Source organism: Vulpes vulpes, chromosome 1, assembly GCF_048418805.1.
Source record: "Vulpes vulpes isolate BD-2025 chromosome 1, VulVul3, whole genome shotgun sequence".
Taxonomy (NCBI): Eukaryota; Metazoa; Chordata; class Mammalia; order Carnivora; family Canidae; genus Vulpes; species Vulpes vulpes.
The window spans coordinates 49,866,316-49,892,614 of NC_132780.1; the positions used below are offsets into that span (position 1 = coordinate 49,866,316).

At 40.9% G+C, this 26,299-nt stretch overlaps 1 protein-coding gene across 35 annotated transcripts in view; it reads left to right on the plus strand.

The window, feature by feature from the left end:
* Positions 1 to 26,299, plus strand: part of AOPEP (aminopeptidase O (putative)) — a 334,839-nt gene that overhangs the window by 199,970 nt on the left and 108,570 nt on the right. For 18 of the 35 annotated variants that reach the window (XR_012002603.1, XR_012002602.1, XR_012002604.1 and 15 more), the window contains 2 exons: positions 16,336 to 16,438; positions 17,264 to 17,371. Coding sequence is in view for 22 of the 35 variants with exons in the window: in XM_072763641.1 (XP_072619742.1) it covers positions 16,336 to 16,438; positions 17,264 to 17,371 (211 nt within the window). In the remaining 13 variants the exon portion in view is untranslated. Of the gene's footprint in view, positions 1 to 16,335; positions 16,439 to 17,263; positions 17,372 to 23,216; positions 23,424 to 26,299 lie in introns of all 35 variants that reach the window. The other 17 variants (XR_012002590.1, XR_012002591.1, XR_012002585.1 and 14 more) reach the window with 1 other exon arrangement.

Below are 26,299 nucleotides of genomic sequence, written 5' to 3' on the forward strand. Positions count from 1 at the left end.
AATGAAGTTCCCATCACTTTGGACCGTGGGCCAGGGTCATGAGTCTAGGGAAACTATTTTTCTTCCTGAGTTAATTTTGCCCTTATGATCACCAGATTTTATAAACATATTCCAGTCTTTATATTATTGGAGCTCCTCTGCTTTGTTTGTTACTATTGATAACTCTTCCTTCTGGGAATCTCCATTACCTGGCTTTCCTGGCAGCGCCTCTTCTGGCTCTCCTGTACCCCTCTGCTGTCCCTCCTCATCTTCTTTGGGCCCTTCTCTTCCCCTACCTCTTCAGAGTTGGTGCTCCCCAGGGGGCTCTGCTCTTAGCCACACATCCTCCTAGAGTGGTCTCATCTACACCCACTATTGTAGGCGGGATTCCTCAAGAGCAGACCCTGAGACAAGATTCACGTGGAAGAGATTTAGTAGCAAGTATGCCCAGGATGGGAAGTAGAAGTGAGGAGAAGAGGAGGAGGCCAAGCCAGGGTGCCATGATATCAAGTCACATCACACAGGATGGCTCTGGAGGTGGCATGGGTCAGTCTCATAGTTGTCCCCACCGGGGTATAGCCCAGACTGTGTATACCCCTGGACCTGTCCCCATTGCTTTGACAGGTGCACATTCCCAGGTACTTCTGACTCTTGTGTTTGTAGGCAAAACGTGCTCAGCATGCCAAGAGCCACATCTAATGAAAAGTCATGGAAAGCATGCCAAGAGTTGATGTGCACAGAGACGATAAAGGGGCCCCACAGATTGTGAGTGGGGCATGGGCATTGCTGGCCACACCCCTCCTCTTTGCTGGAGGCTCCCACATCTCCAGGCCAGCCTTGCTCTCTCTTCTAGGTCAGATGTGACTGCTTAACTACCCACTTGACATCTTGTCTTCCTGGTCGTGTTATGGGCATCTCACATTGGTACCCCCACTCCCTGGGCCCCATCTGCTCACCTTCTATGGCAGCAGTCTCATCGGTGGTGGCTCAGGTTCCCACGCTCATCCCAGGTCAAAACGGGGGGTCTTTCAATTCCTCCCTCCACTCCACTCCTTACCCCAGAGGGCTTCATCACTGTGAACTTTCCTCCTAGGTATTCTCCATTGGGTTCTTCTCCATTTCTAATACTGCTGTCTTCCTGGTTAGAACTTAATAACTTGCTGCCAGCAATCCAACAACCTCCGAATTTATCTTTTGGTCTCCAGTCACCAAATCCACCTTCCTTGTTGCTGGAGAGCTCTGCCTTGAAACACCTTCTAATTCTGCCACCTTGTTGCTTAAAACTCTCCAAAAGCTTCCCTTCGTCTCCAGGAAAAACCTCAGGTTCCTTAACACAGCAGGCACAGCACCACTCACCAGCACTTCTGCCGTTGGGACAGCCACTTCACTTAGTTCATATACTACCCCACGGTATAAGTTTGGCGGGGCTGCTGTAGCAAAACAGCACAGACCTATATGTGGAAATGTATTTCTTATGCTTCTGGAGGATAAAAGTCTAAGATCAAGGTGTCAGCAGGTTTGGCTTCTTCTGTAGCCTTTCTCTGTGGCTGTGGGTAGCCCCTTCTCTCTGAGTCCTCACGCAGTCTTTCCTCTGCATGTCAGCACTCCTGGTGACCCTTTGTAAGTCTGAGTCTCCTCTTCTTGTAAAGGGTACCAACCAGTTGCCTTCTTGTAAAGGGTACCAACCATTGTCTAGCTCTTTAAAGGCCCTATCTATAAATTGAGTCACCTTCTGAGGCACTGGGGGTTAGGGTTTCAAAATAAAAATTCTGGAGAAATAATGCAGCCGATAACATCTGCTGTCTGCCTGTTTTTTCTTACCTCCTTGCCTTGTTTTCATGTTTTCTCTGTTAGAATATCCTCCCTGTTGTCATGTGACTACAAGTCCTCATGATTCAGAGCAGGTATCACTGCATTCCAAGAGTCTGAGGTTCTCCCCTGACAAGCACATGACCCTCCTCTGTACCCGCTAAATGTTCTGGTTGTCTCTCCATCCCTGATCTTACTATGTTATTTGACAAATATATTTAGAATGAGCCATGTAAGTGCTTGCTTTGGCAGCACATATAGAATGAGCCATGTTATATTGCCAATATTTGGCCATTTTTAACCTAACAAACAGAAATTTCATATGGTCTAACCTAATGCATCTTTCTTCTGGGTCCTGAGCCTTTTGAACCCAGGGACTGTCTTCTTTACCTCTGTTCACCACAGGGTTTGGCACTGAATGGGTCCTTGATAACTAGAAGAAATGAATGTCACAGATGACATTCTCTGTCCGTGAGGTTCTTCCTATATTTTTTACAGAGTTGAAATATTGGTTACAAGACAGTAGATAGAAGAACCTGAGGCTGTATTCTCAGAGTTGTAAGGACCAAGAGTTACTCTTGGTAGGCTTAGGTAGGAAGGACCACTGAGAAGTGAGAGCTTTGAGCTGGGATGGCAAGAAGGGCTAGCATTGAGACTGGGAAAGAACTGGAAGGAAGGGAACTCAAGGAGCAAAGCCATAAATAGTGGATTAATGGCGGAAGTGGGCATTAAGTGGGAATGGGCTTCCTGGAAAGGATAGCCATCAGGAACCCGTGAGACCGAAGGGGGCCAAGGAAGCACAGGCCAAGTAATGGAGTTCCTTAGAAGCCAGATTCAAGAGTTTGCATGTGACCATCAGGCACTGGGGAGCTATTATCAGTTCTAAGAATGACATAATGAAAATGGGAGTTCTGGGAAGATTACCCAGCCTGTGAGATCACACATGATCAAAGAGACAGAGTCTAGAAGCCAGATGAAATTGGGTGGCCATTTCAGGAACCCGCACCTGAGTTGAGAAGAGCTTGGGAATCTTCTTCCTGATTGGCCTGAAGCTCTAAGTCACTCATTTGGAACTATTCAAAACTGGTTGAAGTGTCAATACAGCTTCAAAGAGGACTTCTAATAATATGATGTAAAGCTTTCTCTGATTGCAGATAAGGACTGACCCATTAAAGGAAGTGGTTGAATATGTGGGCTTTGTGAAGTCTGTTATGACTTTACCAGAGTGAAAGGCAATAGCCCAAGTTCCTTCTTGGCCAAAGGCTGGTTGTCCTGCCTCATTTTAGAGAAACGCCATCTGAGAATGCAGGCCTGGGCTCTCTCCAGAGAATAATCTGTGGTTTAGGGAGTAAGCTTGGAAGCCAGAGTGCCTGGATTTGAATCCCATCCTGACTCCTCAACTTACTGTGTGACCTTGAGAGAGTCACACAAGCACAGTGAGCTTTGGTCTCCTCACTGTAACATGGGAAGGATAACCCCATAGTTTCTACTTTATAGCTGAGTGTCAGGGATAGTGTGATGAATATGTGCAAATCAATTAGAATACATGTATTGGGTTGAATCACAGAGGATTGCCATTTTGGGGGGATCTAAAAAGGCTCAGTATTGTCAATTTCCAATGGTTCATCCTATAGTAAATACTCAACATGTGTTAAGTGCTGTCATCTAGACCCTCTGACACCTGATCAATGTTTGCCCAACAAGTGACAGAGGGCACAAGGACACAGCCCCCACAGCAAGCCCCACTCTCTGTTCTGCCTTTTTCTGGTTTCTATCTCTTCTTTCACTGCTGCCACCCTCCCCTGGTGACCACAAAAGCACCGTGCTCCTGTCTTTTTACCAACCAGGGCCTGGAAACACCTACCTTTCCTCTTGACTAACTTGAAATTGGCTAGAATGTCCAAAAGTTAATTTTATTAAGAAGTTAAGAGGATGTTTAAAAATGGAAGAGGGAGGAGGCAAGGATGCCTGGTTACAAATGAAACGATGAGATTAAAAGCAAAAACTAACCAAAAAAAAAAAAAGTTTGAACGTTAAACAAAGATGCTGAAACTAATAGCTTGAGGTAAGAATTAACTTGGCAATGCTTCTAAGACAAATGCAATCTTCATACCTTCCTGGAACCTACTTCTCATCTAATCTTGTCATTAGGGCCAGGCTGATGTCCCCTCTGGCTCCACTCGGTACAATCCCCTGGTATTCTGTGCAGAATCAGACCGCAGCCCTGAGAAGAAAGCAGTTCTTGCCTCTACAGCTTTGTGAGAGTTCTTACCTGAGTTCCAACCACTGGCACTGGCCTGTGTAGTTCCTGAGGCCTCTCCCTGTGTATCTGGGAATTCCTATTCTCCATCCCTCAGGCCTGGGAACCCCTTCACCCCATTTTTTCTGCCTAGTTCTCTTTTTCGGAACCATAGTCACTAGCAAGCTAGCTGTGTAGATAGTTGCTACCCTTTCGTGACAGGATGGTGCTGTACCTGTGCCAGCATTTTCTGAAAAACTTTAAGGCTCTCAGCTAGCCAGAAACAGACTCTGCCCTTTCCTGTTTCGAAGGCCAGCTCTATCCCCCGGAGCTGGCCACTCAGTTCCTGTTTCCTGTTGGAGGGACACTCTCACTTCTCACTTCTTTTACCCAGCAAAGATGACGGACATGTCCTGCATATTTGAACTCAAATAACATTCCCTGTTCATTTTCCTAGACCATTCCCTGGTTACTCATCACTCAGGTATTTGTAAGGGAGGGATAGAATTCTCCTTGATAGGCCCCTAATTACATATTTACTGTACATGGTGTTTCATTTTTGCAATTACATTTGGTGGGGTTTTTTAAATACAGGAAAGCATAAAGAAGAAATAAAACAGTTCATAATCACTGCATAGTTAACCATGATTTGGGGTGGGGTCTTGGGGGTTTTTGTTTTGTTTTTTGTAATAAAAGTACATAATAGGAAAACCCAAACAGTTTAGAAAGGTGTAAAATTCCATCCCCACCATTGTAGTCGTCACCCTAAGATAATCACTGCTAGCATTTTCTTGTGAATCTTTCTGAAAATAAAATTTTTAAGTATATATGGATACTTCTGTATTGCTGCCCTGTGTGGCACTGATATAACCCTTTTTGCCTGTGAGATATTTTCCTAAAAAAATAATTCATGTACATAAACCAATCTATAATAATTCACTCTTATTTTGCTCATCCTCTGAGGACATTTCATGCAACTCAGCCAGTCCTAGCATGATGAACACAACATACTTGGCTAATGAACGTTGGTTTCCCGTTCAGAAAAACTCTCATTCTCCCTGTACCCCTCCCTCTGACACCACCATTTGGTTTGTGTTTTGGCCAATAGTTTTGACCTAGAATGGCTGACAAAAAAAAAACCAAGGTATTTGACTGGGCCTGCTGCAAAGACACAGAAGAAGAATATTTTACTACACATTAAAATGCAGTTTTATAGGGGCTTCTTCCTCTTTCAAGTCAATGGTTGAGGAGAGAAAGAATTAAAAAGAGAGATTATGCTTCTGCTTAAGATTGCGCTGGATGTTCTAGCCAAGGCAGTTAGGCAAGCAAGGGATATAGAAGATATCCAGGTTGGAAAGGAAGAAGGAAAACTATCTCTTTTTGCAGATGTCATTATGTTATATATAAGAAATCCTGAGGAATCATCCTTGCAAAAAATTGTTAGAACTAATAAAAAAGTTCAGTAAGGTTACAGGATACAAGATCAATATATAAAAGTCCATTGTTTATCTATACACTAGTTATAAATAATCTGAAAATGAAATTAAGAAAACAAATTCATGGATAATAACATAAAAAATTAAATATTAAGGAATAAATTTAGCAAAAAAGTACAATACATATACTGGAAACTACAAAACATTGTTGAAAGAAATGAAAGAAGAACCAAACAAATGGAAGAACATCTTGTGTTCATGAATTGGAAGACTTATGATTGGTAAAATGGCAACACTCCCTATACTGATATGTGGAGCCAGTGTCAAAATTTCAGCTATTTCTTTTGCAGAAATGGACTAGCTGATCCTAAAGTTCATGTGGAAATTCAAGGGACCTAGAGTGGCCAGAATAATCTTGAAGAGTAGCAAAGGTCAAGGACTCACACTTTTCAATTCCAATACTTACTACAAAGCTACAGTAATCAACATAGTGTGATGCTGGCATAAGAACAGACATATAAGACCAATGGAATAAAACTGAGAGTCTAGAAACAGACTCTTCTTTCTTTTATGGTCAGTTGGTTTTTGACAACGGTGCCAAGACCATTCAGTGAAAGAAAGAATAGTCCTTTCAACAAATGGCCATGGGACAACTGGATATCCACATGCAGAAGAATGAAATTAGACCTTCTGCATCATACCACATGCAAAAATTAACATGGATCAAAGACCTAAATGTAAGAGCTGAAACCATAAAACTATTAGAAAAAAAGCATAAGTATACTAAGTCTTCATGGCCTTGGATTAGGCAACAGTTTCCTAAACTAAAGTACAAGGGACCAAAGGGAAAAAAATCAATAAATTGGGCTTCATTAAGATTAAAAACTTTTGTGTTTTAAAGGATTCCATCAAGAAAGTGAAAAGACAACCCACAAAATGGAATAAAATATTTGAAAATCATATATTTAAGGGACTTGTAACCAGAATGTGTAAAGAACTCTAGTTCAAAAATAAGAGAAATAACTCAATTGAAATATGGACAAAGGATATAAGTAGACATTTCTCCAGAGAAGAGACACAGATAGCCAATAAACACATAAAAAGGTGTGTGACACACTAGCCATTGGGGAAATGCAGATCAAAACTTCAGGGAGATATCATTTCATACCTACCAGGACAGCTATCCTGAAAAGACAGATAAGAACAGGTGCTGGAAATGTTTGGGGTGGGGGGGGCGGGTATTGAACCCTCGTACACTATTGGTGGGAGTGAGTTGGTGCAGCTCCTTTGGAAAGGAGTCTGACAGATCCTCAAATTACCCGTAGAGTTACCATACAACCCTGCCACTCTAATCCTAGGTATTTACCCAAGAGAAACGAAAACACAAATCCACCCAAAAATGTGTACACAAATGTTCATAGAAGCATTATTCTTCATAGCCAAAAGTGGGAACAATTCTAATGTCCATCAGCAGATGAATGGATAAATAAAATGCATTATACTCATACAATGGGATATCATTCAGCCATATGAAGGAATGAAGTACTGTTACATGCTAAAAAGATGAATGAATCTTGAAAACATGCTAAGTGAAAGAAGCCAGTCACAAAAGGCCACATGCTGTATGATTCCATTTATCTGAAATAATTAGAATAGGTAAATCCTTAGAGACAAGTAGATTAATGTTTGTCAGGGACTGGGGTGAAGGGAATATGGAAAATGACTGCCAGTTGGATGTGAAGTCTTTTCATGGGTGATGAAAATGTTCTGGGTTAGGTACTGCTGATGGTTATACAACCTCATGAATATACTAAAAACAGGGAATTGTACTTTTTTTTTTAAATGGTGAATTTTATGATATGTAAATTGTATCTCAATTTAAAAAATAAATGAGAAGGATTGATGGAAATCATTGGATATTTTATAATATCTCATATGATCATTGTGGTCTTAGCAAGGTTGACTAGCAATGTAGGAGGCAACTGTTGTCCTCGGGGCACTGGATGGGACCCAAGGAACTATTTCTATCACCGAATGCCTGGAAGACATCTCCATAGTGTCTGTGGTATCACAACCCCACCTACAGATGATTCACTTCCGAGAAAGGACCCCTCCAGTAACCATTGGACATTTCAGTGATTTCTAGCTTTTTGCTTTTACCAACAATGCTGTGGTGAATGGTCTCACTGTTAATGCACAACATATTAAATATAAGACCTACATCGTACACAGTTGCCCCCAACTCTGGGAAGAGAGCTATTCTCCCAACTACTCATCCTGTTTTATATATTGGTATGCAGTGGGCTTCAAACCCAGGCAAGACTCCTTGCACTGTGGTCCCCTGGGCCCTGGTGCTGTGCCACCCTCCACCCGGGAGGGTAAAGTCCTTCCCCAGCTCTCACAGACCCTCTGCTCCTCTTTGAGTCATGAGACGAACCCTTCCACTCTCTCGTCACATAGCACCACACGTGCTGTTGGTGTTCAAAAAGCGCTTCTAGCCTCCCCTTACGAAATGAAGCCAGTGTTTGTCTCTTTTGCCTCTTTCCAGTAGGGAGTCATGGAATTTTTTCGATGCAGTACAAAAAAAGTTTTCCCTTGTTACCTTTTCTACTTTTGTCTCCTGTAATTTCCAAGTTCTCTGTATTTCTGTGGTTTTTTTTTTTTTTTAAGATTTTATTTATTTATTCATGAGAGAGAGAGAGAGAGAGGCACAGAGACACAGGCAGAGGGAGAAGCAGGCTTCATGCAGGGAACCTGACGTGGGACTAATCCTGGGTCTCCAGGATCAAGCCCTGGGCTGAAGGCGGCGCTAAACCGCTGAGCCACCTGGGCTGCCCTATTCCTGTGTTCTGAATGTGTGTGCCGACTGACAGCTTGCATTTCATTATGATCACTCTAGCCCTAAAAGGGTATGGGGCTCCTTTAAACCTGGCTTAGGAGGATTCCAGCTCTGGTTTACCAGATATGTACCTCTCTCTCCTTCGCCCTGTCCCCAGACTACAACACCGTAGACAGGATAACAAAAGCCTCTTACTGCTTGAATCCGATACTCCTCTGCTAAATCTATTCCCAAATATGTGCGGTTGAATAAAATTCAGTTAAGTTTCCTCTAATTCACTTAGGTATTTCTTTGTTGGTTTTAATCATGATCCCCCTTGGTGCTGATTTGGAATGACCAAGGCTACAGAGCAAACATGTTGACTTCGCTGCAGTGGCTCAACACTGTTTCACATTGAAATGCTGCAGCTGAAATTATTCTGGGCTGTTTTATCTCCTAAAATCATAGAATATTAGGATCAGAAAGGACCTTTAAAGTGATTTTGCCTAACCTTCCATATCGCTGACAGACAGCCACCCAGCTTCTACTGAAGATTTCCAGGATCCGATTCTCCCTGTTTTGGCAAGCAGCAGTTTCCCTGTTGGGTACACCCATCTTACAATGGCTTTCCTCGGACTGGGCCCGAAACCTGCCTCCCTGTAAGGCCCGCCAGGTTATCTTACTTACCTCCAGAGTTGCATAGGATTTGCTTTGTTCTCCCACAAATAAATCCACACATTTGAAGACCACTGTCATTTCCTTTCCTAGTCACTAGGTCACAGATTTTTGGAAATTTGTCCTTCATAATGCAAGGTTGAGAGAATTCTTACCTTCTTGGGCTTCATCCTATGTTGTTATCTTCCTTAACATTGGCCTTTCCAAATGTGACACCTGAACTGAACACAGCACTCTGTTTGAGGTTACGCCTGTGAAGAATGCAGTGAGGCTGTTACTGCTTGCCTCGTCTGGCTGAACCAGAAAAGAATGTACCAGCACTGATCAAGTTAGATGCATTCACATATACACCATATTTCATTTTTAAACCAGTATTGTGCACCTTCTCATGGTGTTCTTACTGTTCCAACCCACATGCATTTTTCTCTCCTTAGTAATATTCATTGAATGCTTCTGATGTGCCACCGTCCTAGGCATTCTACATAATCTCATTTAGTCCTCAGAATGGCCCAATGAGAAAGGTACTGGTACCATCTTCCTTCCCATGTGACAGATGAAGAGACCAATGCATAGAGGTGTTATGCATTGGGTCATGTTCCCATAGCTAGTAAGTGGTGAGCTACGATGAACGTAGAGGAAAGTCTGGCTCCAGAGCCCAGCTCTTGACCACTGCTCTGCACGCTGTCTGACCTCCTCACCAGCAGTACTTCCTGCTACATTGTCATTGCTCCTGTTGAGCCCACCTCCCAGTGTGGTTATTGTGTTGGAAGCCAGCCACATCAATCACCTCTTGCAGCTTGTTGAGTTTACAATTTAATATACTAAATCTTTTTCATAGGCAAAGGCTTAATTTTTAAAACCCTTTTGTCCTTGTTAACTATTGTCTGACTAATTTTGGACCTTCATTTCAGCCTGTGCTTGTTGTTCTTGACCGTGGATGTTGTCAATCAACTAGCTAGACTCCCAGCTTGGCCTGAAATGCAAATCTGTTATACCAATACATCAGCCCTAAGTACTACTCCCTCCTGTACCTGGATTCTGGCAAGTATTTATTCAATAGCCTTGGGTTCTGTTTTTGAACCTACAAGCCTATGAAACAACCTCCATACACTCACATTTCTGCATCCATTCTATCAGCTGCCCTGTAGAAGTCAGGATGCCTGATGCCCACAGTGAATTTCTGGAAGTGGCCCTCTAGATCCTATGCTAACTCCAGTAGTTCATCATTTTCTGTTCTAAGTGTGCACAAGCTTTCTGTTCAATAACCCAGTCATGAATTTTGTATTCCCTCCTCTTATCCCTTCTTCCTTAGCAAATCAGAATACCATTTGTCTGTCTCCACCAATCCCTTCCCTATTATCTCCATGATGATACTCCCAGAGGTATGTGGTCGCCAGTAGAAGCTTTCAGAGCTGTGGCATGTCAGAACTCTTGAAAGAGGGAGTCCCCTTCACCTGTCCCAGGCAGCAGTTCCCACAGAGCAATGCTTGTTGTGCCATGTACATCATTCTCCTTAGCAGGAAAGTTAAAGCAAAGTGAGAGTCAAGCAGTTCATTGCTTCTGTCACCTCTTAACACCTGGTCTTTGTGCTCTGAACATTACTTCTAAAGCCCCTTTTTGTTGTCCTGGACAGTCTCCATTAGCATCAGTTCATTCTGACTTTTTGCCTTCCTGGCAAGGATTTTACAGCCTCTGGGCTCTTATATTTAGCTGTCTTTTTTTCTTCTTCTTCTTTCTCCAGCATCTCCCCTCTTCCATCTTTTGAACATATTCTCTGAAAATTCATCTTAAGGAAACATCCCCCACAGTTATAATGGGGTCTGTGCCCTCTGTTTTTTCCTCATCTCCTTTTTTTAAATTTTTTTTTATTTTTAAAGATCTTTATTTATTCATGAGAGACAGAGAGAGAGAGAGAGAGAGAGAGAGAGAGAGAGGCAGAGACAGAGACACAGGCAGAGGGAGAAGCAGGCTCCCTGCAGGGAGCCCGACATGGGACTCCATCCCAGGACTCCAGGATCACGCCCTGGGCTGAAGGCAGGCGCTAAACTGCTGAGCCACCCAGGGATCCCCCCCTCCCCCATCTCCTTTGAAAACATGTCGAAATTTTCTTTTGCTGTGTTGAATGTGATGATACATGGCTTAGGCCATTGTATTACTCTGTTCTTTGTTTTTTCCTCTGGGATTTTGTTTCTTAGGAATTTCTGATTTATGGCCACTCAGAACCTGAGGACTGTTGTGGTTTGGTACTGATGCTCATTACTTCTTTTCTAAATTCATTTTTCATTTTCCTACGGGACTAATCAAAATTTGGGGACTCCGTTCGTGTTTTCTACTGTTCTGCTAACTATAGAATCTTTCAGCAGCTGACTTCTCCTTCCATAGATTCCAACCACTGGCTCCTTTTTCCGTCAGGGACAGAATATACCTTGGTCACTTTTCTCTGGTTCCTCCAGAGGGAAGCGTCCTTCTGTCTTAAATTATCTTAGCTATTGCCTTTTTCAACACCAGAGCAATATCCTGCTGTGTTGGCTACAGGATAATGGTCCCTGATGAGGAAGAACCTTCAGGCTGGGTAACTGTTAAATCCATTGTGAAAACCACACAGATAATCAAACTTGCCAAACAGTAGCTCTGACACAATACAACATCATTAGTTAAAGGTGTGCATGACATTGTGTCTGCTTCTCTCTGATAGTGTGATCCGAAGTCAAGTCGATGGCAAGGATGCACATTTTATAGATGGGAAGACTGTTGCAAAAATCAATGTAGGATATAGGATTCCTCTACTTGAATCATTCCACAGAAATGTAGTAATCTTCTCACAGACTGGTGTAGACCATTGGCTTGTGTGTCAGGAATCTGCCCAGACTGAGCTCACTAGAACTTTAGGCAATGCCTGATATTTGTTGTTTCTTTCTGTTGCTTTCTGAAGATTCGGCAAGGAGCAGCCTAAAAGACCGACCCCTGAAGGGTTTATACTCAAAGTTAGGTTTCACAAAGGGAAAGTGGAAGGGCTCATTTATGTTTCGTGTCTTATTTAAAATGCTTTTTATTTTGGAGTGATTTTAGACTGAGGAGAAGCTACTAAAATAAGAGGTCCTGTGTGCCCTTTGCCCAGCCTCCCCTGATGAGAATATGTGAGATGTCTTGTGAATGTCTCTGCCTGTGAGAGGCAGGGTCAGCCTGAACTCCAGTCGGGATGCCCTATGATAATAGCAGCATTCATGCCCTGCTTACCAAATGTCAACAGGAACTGGCTAAGCACTATCGGGTGCTGCGGCACCCTAATGAGGTGTCGTCACGATCATTGTCCCCTTTCTGCAGATGAAGGATTGGACTGACTTCATAGGGTTGAGTGACTCATGTGGCACTTTAGTGGCAGAGACAAGATTCACACCTGAACTCTTAACCATTATGTTATGCTGCTTCCCTGCATGTCTCACACGTGTGTTTGGGACTCAGCTAAACACCATGGGGCCAGTTTCTGCAGGAGGGTAGTGTTTAACCTCCTGCATTATGGTGGGGTGATGAGGCCCTGCTCCCAGCCCTTCATACCTTGCAGTCAGTTGTGAATGACAGACAGACAAATATGTTGAAATGCTGAAGGGATGTTGTCTCATTTCTTTCTGTCTCGTTTTGGGGGTGCTTAGTTTCTGACTCAGGCACTACAGGAGCGAATTTGTAGATGAAGATATCCTGTGGCTCTCACTTCTACTGCCGATGGGTCTGAGATGCAGGATGCTGGCAGACCGCCAGTCTGGGCTGTGGCAGAGCAGTAGGTGTTCAGACCCACGCTGACACGCCTGAGCACCTTTCAGAGGCCTTGTCCCAAATCCCACCTTTGATGATACTCCTGCAGAATCACCCCCTTCTTCAGGAGATTTGATTCTAAGTCCAGTCACTGTGTATCAACTATCACTGCTATCTGACAGCTCTTTAAATGTCCATATTGCTTCTTAGCGCAGCAGAAAAGCCAGGAGGCAGGAAGGGAAAGGTCATGCTAATCTTGGTTGTTACATTTGGTGCCAGGTACAACAGACACCAAGCACATTTAAGCCCAAACGACCTTGGTAACTTGATCTCTCACATTCCATGTATTTCAGCCAAGGAAAGAAACACTGGTGTACAATGTTAAAGAGATGCTTAACACTTTGGCATTTACAAAGTGCTTCCAAATCATCTGAGCCTCATCACATTCTCTATAGGTGGGGGTGCTGAGGGAGGGTACGCAGCTTGTCTCAGTTTTGACACTTATATTCGGCATAGCTACCATGGATCTTGGGGAGGCCTCAGCATTCCAGGACACTTGGAAAGTGAGCATTTCACTGTGAAAGTGAAATGCTCACTTTTCAGATTTAATTTTATAAGAGGCAAGAAGGAAGGTAGATGAGAGTGGGAGGGACTGAGCCAATTGTATCTGCCATAGTTCTTTCTACCTCTCCCAGCATCATTTAAAAAACAGCATCAGTGGCTCAGATGCATAGGGCTTTGTTAATCCTCGCTCGTCATGTGTTCATGGCCCATGAATAGCAAAGCTCCTTTTCTAGATTGATTCCTTTCTATTCTCAAAACTTGTACTGCATTGTGTGCATCTATTTTTTTAACTTTCTGATTGAAATGTAACATATGTAAAGTACATAGATATTTCTAGATAACTCAGTAGATTTTTACTATGTATCCTTGTGAAAGTACCACCTAGATCAATATATAGAATATTACCAGCATCTCAGAAACCTTATTTTTTCCCTGCCCTGTCAATACCCCCAAGGGTAACCATCATTGTGGTTAATCTGGTCTCTATCCCCATTGGTTTGTTTTGCCCGTTCATTATTTAAATGCATTCATACATTGGCGTGTACTCTTTTTGGACATGCCTTCTATCACTCACCTGTGAGAGTCATCTGTTTTTGTTTTTGTTTTTTTTTTTTTGTCATCTGGTTTTTGCATGAACGGGGAGTTAATTTGTTTCCTGCTCTCTCCCTGCTTTATCTTCTAGGATAAGTGGCATCATGAGGACTAGAGTAGCACAGAAATAGGAGCCACCTTTTGCCCACTCGTGGAGTATCTCTTCCTCTTAAAAACCATTCCCTTTAATTTCTCATAAAGCTTGCGTGGTGCACTGCCTTCTTTGGCACGATGGCTACTTTAAAAGGAATCTCTTGGAGACTTGTACATTTGCCTTGGATGCTGTCAGCCTAAAAGAATTTTCTTGAACACTTCTTCATTTGGAGAAGGTGAAAGAAGAAAGTAAGAGATGCTTTCTGGAGGGACATATTTAGACAAAGGGAAAAAAAGCACCAACTACAGGCATCACTCTAGGAGCTTGAACTAGAAACCAGCCTTTGGAGCTGAGACTTACATCCGTCTTCTGGGTCCCTCCCCTTCTCATAGTCTCAGTACAAAGCTGAAGGCATGAGAAGCTCAAGCAAGTCTGTCTCTTGGGGGTGGGAAAGCTGGTTTGAATTCAGGCCGACTCTGAGAAGCCTTCCACCTGCTAAGGCTATGGGTGGTGGGCTTTCCCTATCAAAGCCAGGGTGGCTTTCTTTATAAAAACACTCAGTCCTAGGACAAACTTGAGAGCAGGAATAAAGCTGATGCTTTTCAATGGAGTCTTAAATGAAGATGAAAGAGACTAGTTATTGCTGCAAGTATGGTCATATATGTAAGTCAGGGATCAAGCACAAATATTAAAATTGTGCAGTTAGCTCTAGTGTTCAGTTGTTGTCTCTGCCTTAGGAATCTGCTGGTTTCATGTCTTATATCTGCCAAGATAACGTCCTGGAATACTCTGCAGAGATTTAATCAGGGCTTCTTGCTCAGCAACTAGCACACACTGCAAAGGTCCAGATTGGCAAGCTGGGCCATCCTCAGGCACTTCCATTTAGCATCCTTATGCCTTTGTGTCTGTGAGCATATGGGATTAAGTGAATGAACCACTGAAATCCATCACCTCTAACATCAGGTGACCAACCTTGAATTTAGCAATATTTATTGCTAACAACTTTACAATATTTTATTAAGTTTATTGAGTAATTTTTATAGCCATGGCCCTTGCTCTGGGCTTTGCGTATAATATCTCAATTATGCCCCCACAGGACCTTGGGAGTTAGGTGGGATTATTCCCAATTTGCAAGTGAGCAAATTGAGGGTCAGAGAATTTAATCTGGCAGTAGTAGGGAGTAGTAAGAAGTGGGATTGAGATTCAACACCAGGTCTCTCGGGTTCCAAAGGCCACGTACCTTGTAACACCACATTACTTTTGAAAAATAAGTCCTCCCCTTCTGATGTGCCAACCCTCTGGCCAGCCCTTGCCTTCCCTCACCCCAAGACACACTCTTCAGTCTGTCCAGTAACTGGTTTTAGAACAGCTGAAAGCTGGAAATACCTTGCCACTCATTTTGTTTAGCTGATTTTTGAAGCTTCATTATTACCCAGTTGTATTTTTTAAAGGAATTTTTAAAAACACTTAAAGCTGTAGGGGCGCCTGGGTGGTGCAACTGATTAAGTGATCGACTCTTGGTTTTGGTTCAAGTCCTGATCTCAGAGTTGTGAGATGGAGCCTCAGACTCTGCACTCAGTGGGGAATCTGCTTAAGGCTGTCTCCCTCTCCCTGGCCCCTCCCCTTTCCCTAAAATAAATAAATAAATCTTAAAAAAAAATACTTAAAGCTATAGAGCAAAATGGAAAGCACCCTGATAATAAGAAAACATTGGTTTTAATGCTGATGTCACCACGAATCAAAACAAGCTCTGAGACTTGGGACACAGACTTAATTTCTGGGTGCCTCAGTTCCCCTTATTTGTGAAATGAGGAGGTTAAAATGTATGCTGTTAATGCCTCTACCTGTTCTAAAAACATGGGCTGGTATGACTTTTGTTTTTGGTTTTGAGATTCTAAAATGGCCTCAGAGTACAAATATTTCTTAAGCCTTAACTGCTTAAATGCAAGTTAAGCGAAGTGGATCAACATTGGGGCTTTCAGAATTTTTTTTAAAAAGATATTAGTTCTTTGCCCTTCCGAGTAAAACTGCATTTTCCATTGCATGTCCCAGTCCATCACTCCCACTAAAAGAAAATCCCATAGGTTCTTAAATAATTCATATTGGAGCTCAGATTCCTTGAGGGTCTGGCAAAGCTTTAATCTTGGATAAAATGATGTGAAATATTGCCAATAGCCAACCTTGGGTTGCCAACCCAAATATAAATCCCTCCTTGTTTAATAAATGAATTTGTAATATAAACTATTTTAAATTATACCTGTACAATTGAATAGACCTCAGATACTGTTGAGCAACTTCGAAAATAAGAAATAAGATGATATTATAGTCTAATTATTGAAGAATGTGCATACTTAAACAAAATTTTACTACATCATTTTAGACCCAATAAAGAGAAAACTGGCCACGTGAGTGACTCAGGATCATCTGTCATCAAACATGGGCTCAATCCTGAGAAGGTCTTCATGCAGGTTCATTATTTAAAGGTAAGTACATCTAAGTGGCAGAAGCCAGTTGTTATGGGGCAACACTTTTTTTTTTTTTTTAAGATTTTATTTTTTATTCATCAGAGACACAGAGAAAGACAGAGGCAGAGACCCAGGCAGAGGGAGAAGCAGGCTCCATGTAGGGAGCCCGATGTGGGAATCGATCCCAGGACTCCAGAGTCAAGCCCTGGGCTGAAGGCAGGCGCTAAACTGCTGAGCCACCCAGGGATCCACATGGGGCAACACTTTTTAGGTTATATGTGTAAACCTATAATCATGGCTGGGGCAAAACAAAAAGATTATCTACATTGTAATGTCATTTGACTGGTTAGGTATCTGACATCCAATAATTAAAACATTTCATACCCCCAAAATTAGACATGAATCAGATTCCCTGCCCTGTACATCCCTTCCTGTGCTCCATGTCAGTTTTGAAGAGCAGAATCTCGAAATTGCTGTTAGGTTCCAAGTAGAAGACAGGAGGAATAAAGAAGGAATTTATGTTATTAAAACTTTTCCTGCTAGCTGAGAGAGACAGGAGTTGGACCCTTCTTGACTTTTGGTCCGTGACACACATAAGGCTTCGTACAAACCAAGGAAAAATGAGATGGTGATACCATTAATAGAATGGTTGAGAACAAAATAGTTTTCCTTAATTTCCAGGTCCAGTCCTACTGGTAAAGATATGAAGGGCAGCCTGGGGCATGTCAGACAGGACTTCCTCTATGTGCAGAAAGCGCTGGTGGGTACGTTAGAGTTAGCTCTGTTGTAAGCAGTGTTCTTATGAACCTGTGATAGGCATCTTTATTTTTTTCTTCCTTCTAGGGCTATTTCCTTCTCCGGTTTCTTGCCCAAAGACTTGGAGATGACACCTATTTTGCATTTTTAAGAAAATTTGTGCACACATTTCATGGGCAGTTGATTCTTTCCCAGGTAATTTATGCGTCGTCACGAGTCCATGATACATAATTGGAGGGAGTGTGGCATGTGGGGACTAGGTTATGTGAGTAGCAAAAAGTAGGGAAAAGATTTACGATTTAATGCAGTAGGAAAAATAGGGAGTTAACAAAGTGGACCCAGAAAGGTGTTGTTTTAGAGAGGACAGACTGTAACCCAAAACTATCCTGTGCACAGGGATCTGGATAGTCTACCTTATGTGACCTTAAAAACAAAACCAACACAATCCTGCTCTTCCCTCTACGTGGAATGATCTTTGCAAAGTTGGCTTCCTCTTATCCTTTTGTCTTAGCTGGAACACCACAATCTCAGAGTCACCCCAGCTGCACAGATATGCACTCACTGTTATTCTCTTCCCTTTGCTGTTGTCATTGCCTTCATTGTCATTGCCATTATTCATAATTATATTGTCATTGCGGGGGGGGGTCCCTTTTGTTTTTTTTTCTGCCTCCTCCTTCTGTGCATAAGCTCAACAAGGCCAGACCATGCTCTTTATTTTACCAGTACCTAATATACAATTGGCACACCATACATGTGGCATATATATTTGATCAACAAATCTCTTAATAAGAAGATACTCTGAAATATTCAGACAGCCTGGCCACAGAACTATCAGAGAAAGACACTGTCAGCTTATACTGGTGTCTGTGAGCTGCACATAGCAAGAAAGTTAGCAAAGAAGGAGAGGCTCTGAAAACAGTGCTCAAAGGATGTGGTCTCAACACAGATTGGTCTGATGGGTATTTTTGATATGTGACAGTGGTGCTCATACACAGTTTTGAAGTCACATTGTCCACAGTGTTAGATGTGACATATGTGTATGTACAACCTGAACACATATGAAGGGAGTAGCATGAGTGAAACAAGACGAGATGACTATCCCTTGCCCTTACATTCTTTTTTTTCTTTTGGTTGAGGGGAAAGTAGGGTCTTCCTAAACATATACTTGGAAAGGTATCTTGAAAAGAGGCTCATAAGTCTTATGTGGACTAATCAGTCTTGGTGGACTGATTAGCCCAAATTCCCACTGCTTAAAACCACTGCCCACTGAGCTACTTCAGTGTTAAATGAGCGCGTTGTATGTCCATGACCTCTTAGGTTCTGATGTCAGCCTCCTGTGGAACACTCAGTGCCTTCTCCACCAGGTCATTCAGGTTTTCTTTTGTTTATCTTTTCTGAACAACAACTTTATTGGTTTTTCATGACAGCTTTATTGAGTTATAATTCGTATACCATAAATTTCACCCTTTTAAAGTATGCAAGTCAGTGGTTCCCAGACATGCATGAGGTTGTGCACCCTCACCACTCTGTCATTTTCAGAACATCTTCATCAGTCCCACAAGAAGCCTCCTGCCCATTAGCTGTCACTGCCCCAGGTCCACCTCCCCCCGGCACCAGGCCAGCCCTACCCTACTGTCCATCAGTGTGGATTTGCCTCTTTTGGATGTTCCACATAAACAGAATCAGAGAATATGTGGCCTTTTGTGCTGGATTCTCTCCTGCAATGTGGATTCTTCTCTCAATGTGTTCTCGGTTCATGTGGTAGCATGGAGCAGCACTTCATTCCTCTTTCTTTATTTCAATATTTACTTTTTAAACTTTGGTAAAGCCTACCTAACAAAATTTACCATTTTAATCATTGTAAAACATATAGGTCAGCACATTAAGTACTTTCACACTGTTGTGCAGCAGTCAGCACCAGGCGTCTCTAGAATGTTTTAATCTTCCCAGATTGACACTTGTATCCATTAAGCATAACCACCTTGTTTCCCCCACTTCCCTCAACAGGGCCCTGGAAACTATCATTCCACTTTCTGTTTGACTGTTCGAGATACTTCATATTAGTGAAATATTTGTACTTTTGGAACTGAGCATAATGTCTTCAGGTTTCATCCATGTTGCAGCATGTGTCAGAATTTCCCTCCTTCTTAAGACTGAATGTTTCATTGTTTGTATATGCCACATTTTGTTGGTGGATGTTTAGGTTATTTACACCTTTTGGCTATTGTCAGTAATGCTGCTATGAACATCAGCGTACAAATAACTGTTTGAGTTTCTGTCTTCTTGTCTTTTAATTATATTTGAGGAAGTTCGATACTGTTTTCCACAGTGGCTGCACCATTTCACATTCTCACCAACAGTACACAAGTGTTCCTATTTCTTCACATCCTTACCAACACTTGTTCTGTTCTTTTGATAATAGCCATCCTAGTTGGTGTGAAGTGGTATCTCATTGTGGTTTTAGTTTGCATTTCTCTGATAGCTAATGATGTTGAGCATCTTTTAAGAAGGCTCCACACCGAACACTTGAACTCATGACCCTGAGATCAAAGAGATCCATGTTCTATGGACCTACCAACTTACCAAGCCAATCGGGCACCCAGATGTTGAGCATCTTTTCATGTGCTCATTGGCTTTTTGTATATCTTCTTTGGAGAAATATTTGTTTAGATCCTTTGCCAATTTTCTATTTGCATTGTCTTTTGTTTTTGAGTTATACTTTATATATTCCAGATTTGGATCCCCTATCAAATATGTGATTTGCAAATTTTTTTTTTTTTTTTTTGCAAATATTTTTTCTCATTTTATGGGTTGTCTTTTTACTTTCTTGTCTCTTGTAGCACAAAAGCTTTTAATTTTGATAAAATCCAATTTATCTTTTTTATCTTTGGTTGCTTATACCTTAGCTATCATATGTAAGAAACCATTGCTTAATTGAAAGCTATAAAGATTTGCTTCTATGTTTTCTTTTTTCTTTTTAACTTTTTATTTATTTATTTTTTTAATTTATGATAGTCATCACAGAGAGAGAGAGAGGCAGAGACATAGGCAGAGGGAGAAGCAGGCTCCAAGCACCGGGAGCCCGACGTGGGATTCGATCCCGGGTCTCCAGGATTGCGCCCTGGGTTAAAGGCAGGCGCCAAACCACTGTGCCACCCAGGGATCCTGCTTCTATGTTTTAAGTGTTTTATTTTATAGCTTTAGCTCTTAACATTTAGGTCTCTTGTCCATTTGAGGTTTTTTTTTTTTTTTTTCATTTGAGTTAATTTTTATATATGTTGTGAGGTAGGGATCTAATTCTATTCTTTTGCATGTGACTATTCAGTTCTCTCATAACCATTTGGTGAAAGATTATTCTTTCCCTCCAATGAATTGTCTTGGCATCCTTGTTGAAAATCAATAGACCGTAAATGTAAGAGTTTATTTCTGGACTATTAATTTTATTCCATCAATCTATTTCTGCAAGTACCACTGTAAGTTTGGAACTTACTGCTTTTTAACTAACACATATTTGTTATAAAAAAAACTCAAGCAATACATAAAAATACAAAGAATATGAAATACTACTTAAAATCCCACCACCTATATATGGCCATAATTAATATTAAGTGAACTTCATTCCAGAAATTGCACTATATCTCTCTCTTTCGGTATATTATATGATATGTATACATGTACCTGTACATATATGTGTATACACATATATAGATATAAAGATATATGAAGAATTAATTTTATATAAAAGTAGGATTACATTATATGCATTAAAAAAAAAAGATTTTATGTATTTGTTTGAGGGGTGGGGGAGAGCCCACACACTGGGGAGGGGCAGAGAGAGAACCAGACTGTCTGCCAAGCTGGGAGCCCGATGTGGGGATCAATCCCAGGATCCTGGGATCATGACCCAATCTGAAGGCAGACACTTAACCAACTGAGCCTCCAGGTACTCCTTATATGTGCTTTTTTTTAATGAAGTGTTTTAAATTTTATTTTGCTTAAATTTAATAATGGAAAAGAAACTAAAGTGAATGCAAAGAGCTTTCTTGAACTTCAGACAAACGAGAGATTATTTCATAAAAGATTCTAATATATTCAAGAAGGATGATTACAAAAAAATCTTTGAGGTTGAAATTATTTTTTCCTCTTTACCTATTTTTTTTATTTTTAGAAAACATCAATTTATTCACTTCTGTAAAAGCTGAGGGAATTAGCAATTATATACTTCTACTACCTTTCTCCCAATTCAAAATATATATATCTATATTCATGAAAGCCTTATTTTGATTCCACTTTTTGTTGGCTGAATTTTGTTACCAAATTTATGTTGAAGACTCACTGCTTCTATGATTTTTGAGTTCTTATGTGCTTGAGAATGTTTGTTGCCTTTATATTGGAATCACACACTGGGTATAATAGTCTCTGATCTCATTTCCATGTCCTCAGAACTTTGCAGCTATTGCTTGACTGCCTTCTGATTAATAATGCTATAGAAATTTTTAAAAGATTTTATTTATTTATTTATTTGAGAGAGAAAGAGAGTAGGGGGAGAATCAGAGGGAGAGGGATAAGCAGACTCCATGCCAAGAGTGGCATGGGCTCAATCTCACAACCTTGAGATCATGACCCAAGCCAAAATCAAGAGTCAGACACTTAATCAGCTCAGCCACTTGGGCATCCTGCTGTAGAAACTTTTTTTAAAAAAGATTTATTTATTTGAGAGAGAGAGAGAGAGTGGGAAAGAGAGAGAGCATGAGCAGGGCAGTAGGAAGAGAAGACTCCTGGCGGAGTGAGGAGCCCCATGCAGGGCTAGATCCCAGAACTCTGGGATGATGACTGAGGTGAAGGCAGATGCTTAACCAACTGAGCCACCCAGGCACCCTGCTGTAGAAACTTTTGAAGTCAGCCTACTTTTTCCTCTTTATGCCACTCAGATGACAGAAGAATTCTTTCTTTATCTTTGACATTTAGTAATTGACTCAGAAAATATCTTGGTGTTATGAGTCTGCATCAGTTTTTGTTTTTTTTTTTTCCTGCAAAGGAGTCTGCACTTCCAGTCTTACCTACTGTTCTTCCTTCTTTCAGCAAAATTGTCTAACTTGTATGTTTGAACACATTCAGGATTTTCTCCCTTGCAGGGTTCTGGATTTTAAGATTACCAGTTATTCTTATGTTATATTATCTTTGTTCTCCATGCCTTTTGTCTTTTTGGCATGTGTTTATCTCAAGTGACATTATTTTTATTGTTAATGTTGTTATAACATTATTGTTAATTTTTTCTTTAATGTCTGTACTCTTACTACTATTTCTGTGTTATTAATTTTCCTGTACTGATATTATTTTAGTCCTTAATTTATTTGCTTTGAAATCTCTCCTTTCGTCTCATTTTGTTGTTCTGTCATCTTGTCTCTGAGCTTTCATTTTACTGACTTTATGTTCTTATTATGATCTTTTGTTAATTTATTTTGTAGTGTAAAACATTCATAGAAAATTTTCTTCTGTTTCTTGGATTATGTTTTCTTCGAGATTGGAGTCTGTCTTTTATCCCATGTTTCTTAGTGCTGTCTCTCTATGTGGGTTTTTGTTACATTAATCTGAATAGTTGCCATACTTTCCTTCTTGGTTATTCTCAGCATGAGTAGCCCTGTCCTGACCTTTTATTTATTCTCATATGTATTGGAACATTATTCTTGATTTCTTTCCCAACTTTTTGTAGACATGTTTTCTTTCATCTGAGCTATAATTTGAAGCTTGGATGTTATGCATGGAGGGGGTGGAGGGGAAGAGCTCCACTGGAGCTGCATACAGCTTTTGTTGTAAGAATTTAGCTCCACTAACTCTTAAAATTCTGTAAAATGTTCCCAGCCAAGATTTCCTTCACCTAATTTGGGTGCAGCTTTTTCCCCACTGCAGCTATTCTCTCAATTAATATTGGTTCTCGAGTTCTGCATGGAGCTCTAGAAGCTCTGCAGTTCATCAAAGAGCATCCTCTTTGGTTTTATTACCCAACTTTTGCTCATCTCTCTCCAATAAACATTTCTAGTCTCTTCATGGTCACAAAAAAAGAAGAAGAAGGAGAAGAAGGAGAAGAAGGAGAAGAAGGAGAAGAAGGAAGAGGAAGAGGAAGAAGAAGAAGAAGAAGAAGAAGAAGAAGAAGAAAGAAAAAGAAAAGAAAAGAAAAGAAAAGAAAAGAAAAGAAAAGAAAAGAAAAGAAGGAAAGATAAAGATATTCCTGTTTCTTTCCAAATGTGTGGGTATTTGTGAGAATTTGCAGGGTTTGGGCAATTCACCAGTCCCCCTACTGCTAAGCATGAGGTTGGGGTGGTAGAGAGGGAGGGTTGAGACCTGTGTTGGAATCTTATGTTTCTTTCCTTAGTTGTCTCCTTTTGAAGTTTATGCCATGAAGCTGTCCTTCTTTACTTGTTTGGATGCTGCTGGTAACATTTCTGCGCACCCCCCCCCCCCCCTTTTTAGTGGATTGTATTTTTGTTTATTTTGCTTTGTAGTGATGAGGAAGGCTGTGATCCAGTTTCTTTTTTCAGAAGTCTTTCAATTTCTTCTTTTTCCTTTGTGAACACCCTGCCTGTCCAACATTTTGGTATTATCCCTGTCCTAGTCCCCACTGCAAGTTAGCAGTGACTTCTTCTTGGCCATTTCATGTCTCAGTCCTTATCCTGCCAACCCTGTCCTTGCTTAAATTATATGTTTTTTTTTTTTTTTGTCTCTCTTACTTCCACCTCCCCATGACCATGGTAATTATTCATAAAACATCTGAAAGAAATTGCTAAACCTGTGCAATTATCAGGCCATTGCCAGTTTATCTGGTAGAATCTATGTGTACCTGCTTTTTATTGATTATTTTTATCAGGACTAAAAAATAATTACCAAATTACCCATGTACCAAAAATCAGTATAGTTTTTTTTTTTTTAAATCATGCATAATGTAATGTTGTTAGATATTAATCAAAATAAGCTGTCTGGGACTGACCTGGCTAGCATATAGATTATTAAGAGAATAAGAAATGAAAAAATATTCTCAAAGAATGTATTTTTTGATTGGAGTGAGGCCTTGTAACAATTTCCAAGGATCCACATAAAATTGTATCCTAGCCCACAGTCAAAACAGCAGGAGGCCTTCTTTGTTTTTTTTGTTTGTTTGTTTTTTGTTTGTTTGCCTTTGATTTTAATATTTTTCTGGCATACTGTAGTGGTGACAAACTAGGATTCTGGCATTTGTTGCTAGCTAACTTTGTTCACAATTCTAGAATCAGACTTGAAGGAAGCTCTCCTTGTCCAGTTAAGATTTGTAATTTGCCTTTACAAAATTGCCAACATGCTGAAGGGAAGAGGGGAGACAGATGAAAGAATTGAAAAGATGTTGGTGAGGGAAGGAATAATCATAGGAGGTATTTTTCTTTTTATGTCCTCCTATTGTGGAAAGTGGGGAAAAGCTTCTATATAATAAGTCCACTCTAAGGGTGTATTCCAGTTTACAAAAAGAACCAGGAAAACTAGCATGTTATGATTAACGATTGGGTCTATGAAAGGAGTAAGAAGGGCCAATAGGGTTGGTTCCAATGATAGCTGGTGCAGCAATGGGCCAAGAATCTCTTTGGATTGCATGGAGCCCAGACAGAGCATCTGGCACTGTGGATGGGCATTCACATAGCCTGTGGGAATACAGGTGCCATGACTTAGAGGTGCTCAAGGTGCTGGGGTTTTGTGATCCATTGTGATCCTCTAGACCTGTTGTCCCTAGTATTGGTGGGGAGCCTCTAGCAAGCTGCTTTGTGACCTCCAGGTCTCAGCCCTAAGGCAGGAGAGACAGGTGGCCACCTACTAGGAGGTAGAACAAGGTTTCTTAAAAATAAAGCAAGATTCTTTGGGGACCTCCTGTACTTTTCCTATATTCACATGAAATCTGGAACATTGTACTTTGCAGTCCTATAAAGAAAGATCCAATCGTAATTGGAAAATGTAAAAGGGCAGAATTAAGGTTAACTCTGAATTTCCTGCTCCTCCTGCAATTCAATTTCTCCCTCTTGTCATTGAGTTAGTGTCATTTCTCCTTCCCCATATAATTGAGCATAAATAACTGGACAAACATGGGATAAGCTGATATGGACTATAAGGAGGTAATGAAGCAAATTTAGTAAGAAATTATCATTATAGCACTCAAATTTTTAAGAAGCAAGAATACTGCCAATAAGCCAGTAAAATATTTGCAAAGTAATCAATATATCAGATTGTGATAAATTAATTTATTATTTAACTTTTTTGTAAAATAATTGTTAAAATTATAAAAATAATGGCTTTAAGAATGTCAAATGAAAATAATTTAAAAATTATTATTAAAAATTATTAAGAATTATTTAAAAATAATTCTTCACATTCTAGATAGTACTTATTTCCTTTTCTTTTCCATATAGCCGCTGCCGGTGCTAGAATGCGAGACATTATTCTATTTGGAATTGTCCATTTCCATTTAGACTACACAATCCATGTTTTTAATATTAGTTTTGTTAATTGTATCTTTGTATCATTTATTGTAGGTGAAGCAGCAATAGACATATAATGACTTGGAGAACAGAAGTTAGGAGAAATAAATCTTTCATTAGTGCTCTTAATAGGAAGGCTTTGCTGCTGGCAGAAATGGCCCTAGCCACCTGTACGCACACAGAAAGGGACGGTGTCTGTGCTTAGTGCCATGGTGGAGAGAACACCACATCATACAAATTGTTTGCAGATTTCCATTCCTATCTAATTCCATCTGTTTATAATATGAACGTCGGTGCTGCTTCCATCTCATTGAGTCTTAAATGGAACTCATCAGAGCCCTGTGCTGACTCTGGATCTGCAGACTTGATTCTTGGGGGTGAGGAGAAGGGTGTGGTTTCTTTCTGAAGGAATTCTGGTGTGGTAGTGTCATAATCGGTCATCTGGGCTTACACACAGGCCCCTTTTTAAAGGACCTGTTTTAGGGGTACCTGGGTGGCTCAGTGGTTGAGCGTCTGCCTTTGGCTCAGGGTGTGATCCCGGGGTCTTGGGATCGAGTCCTGCTTTGGGCTCCTTGTGTGGAGCCTGCTTCTCCCTCCACCTGTGTCTCTGCCTCTCTCACTGTCTCTC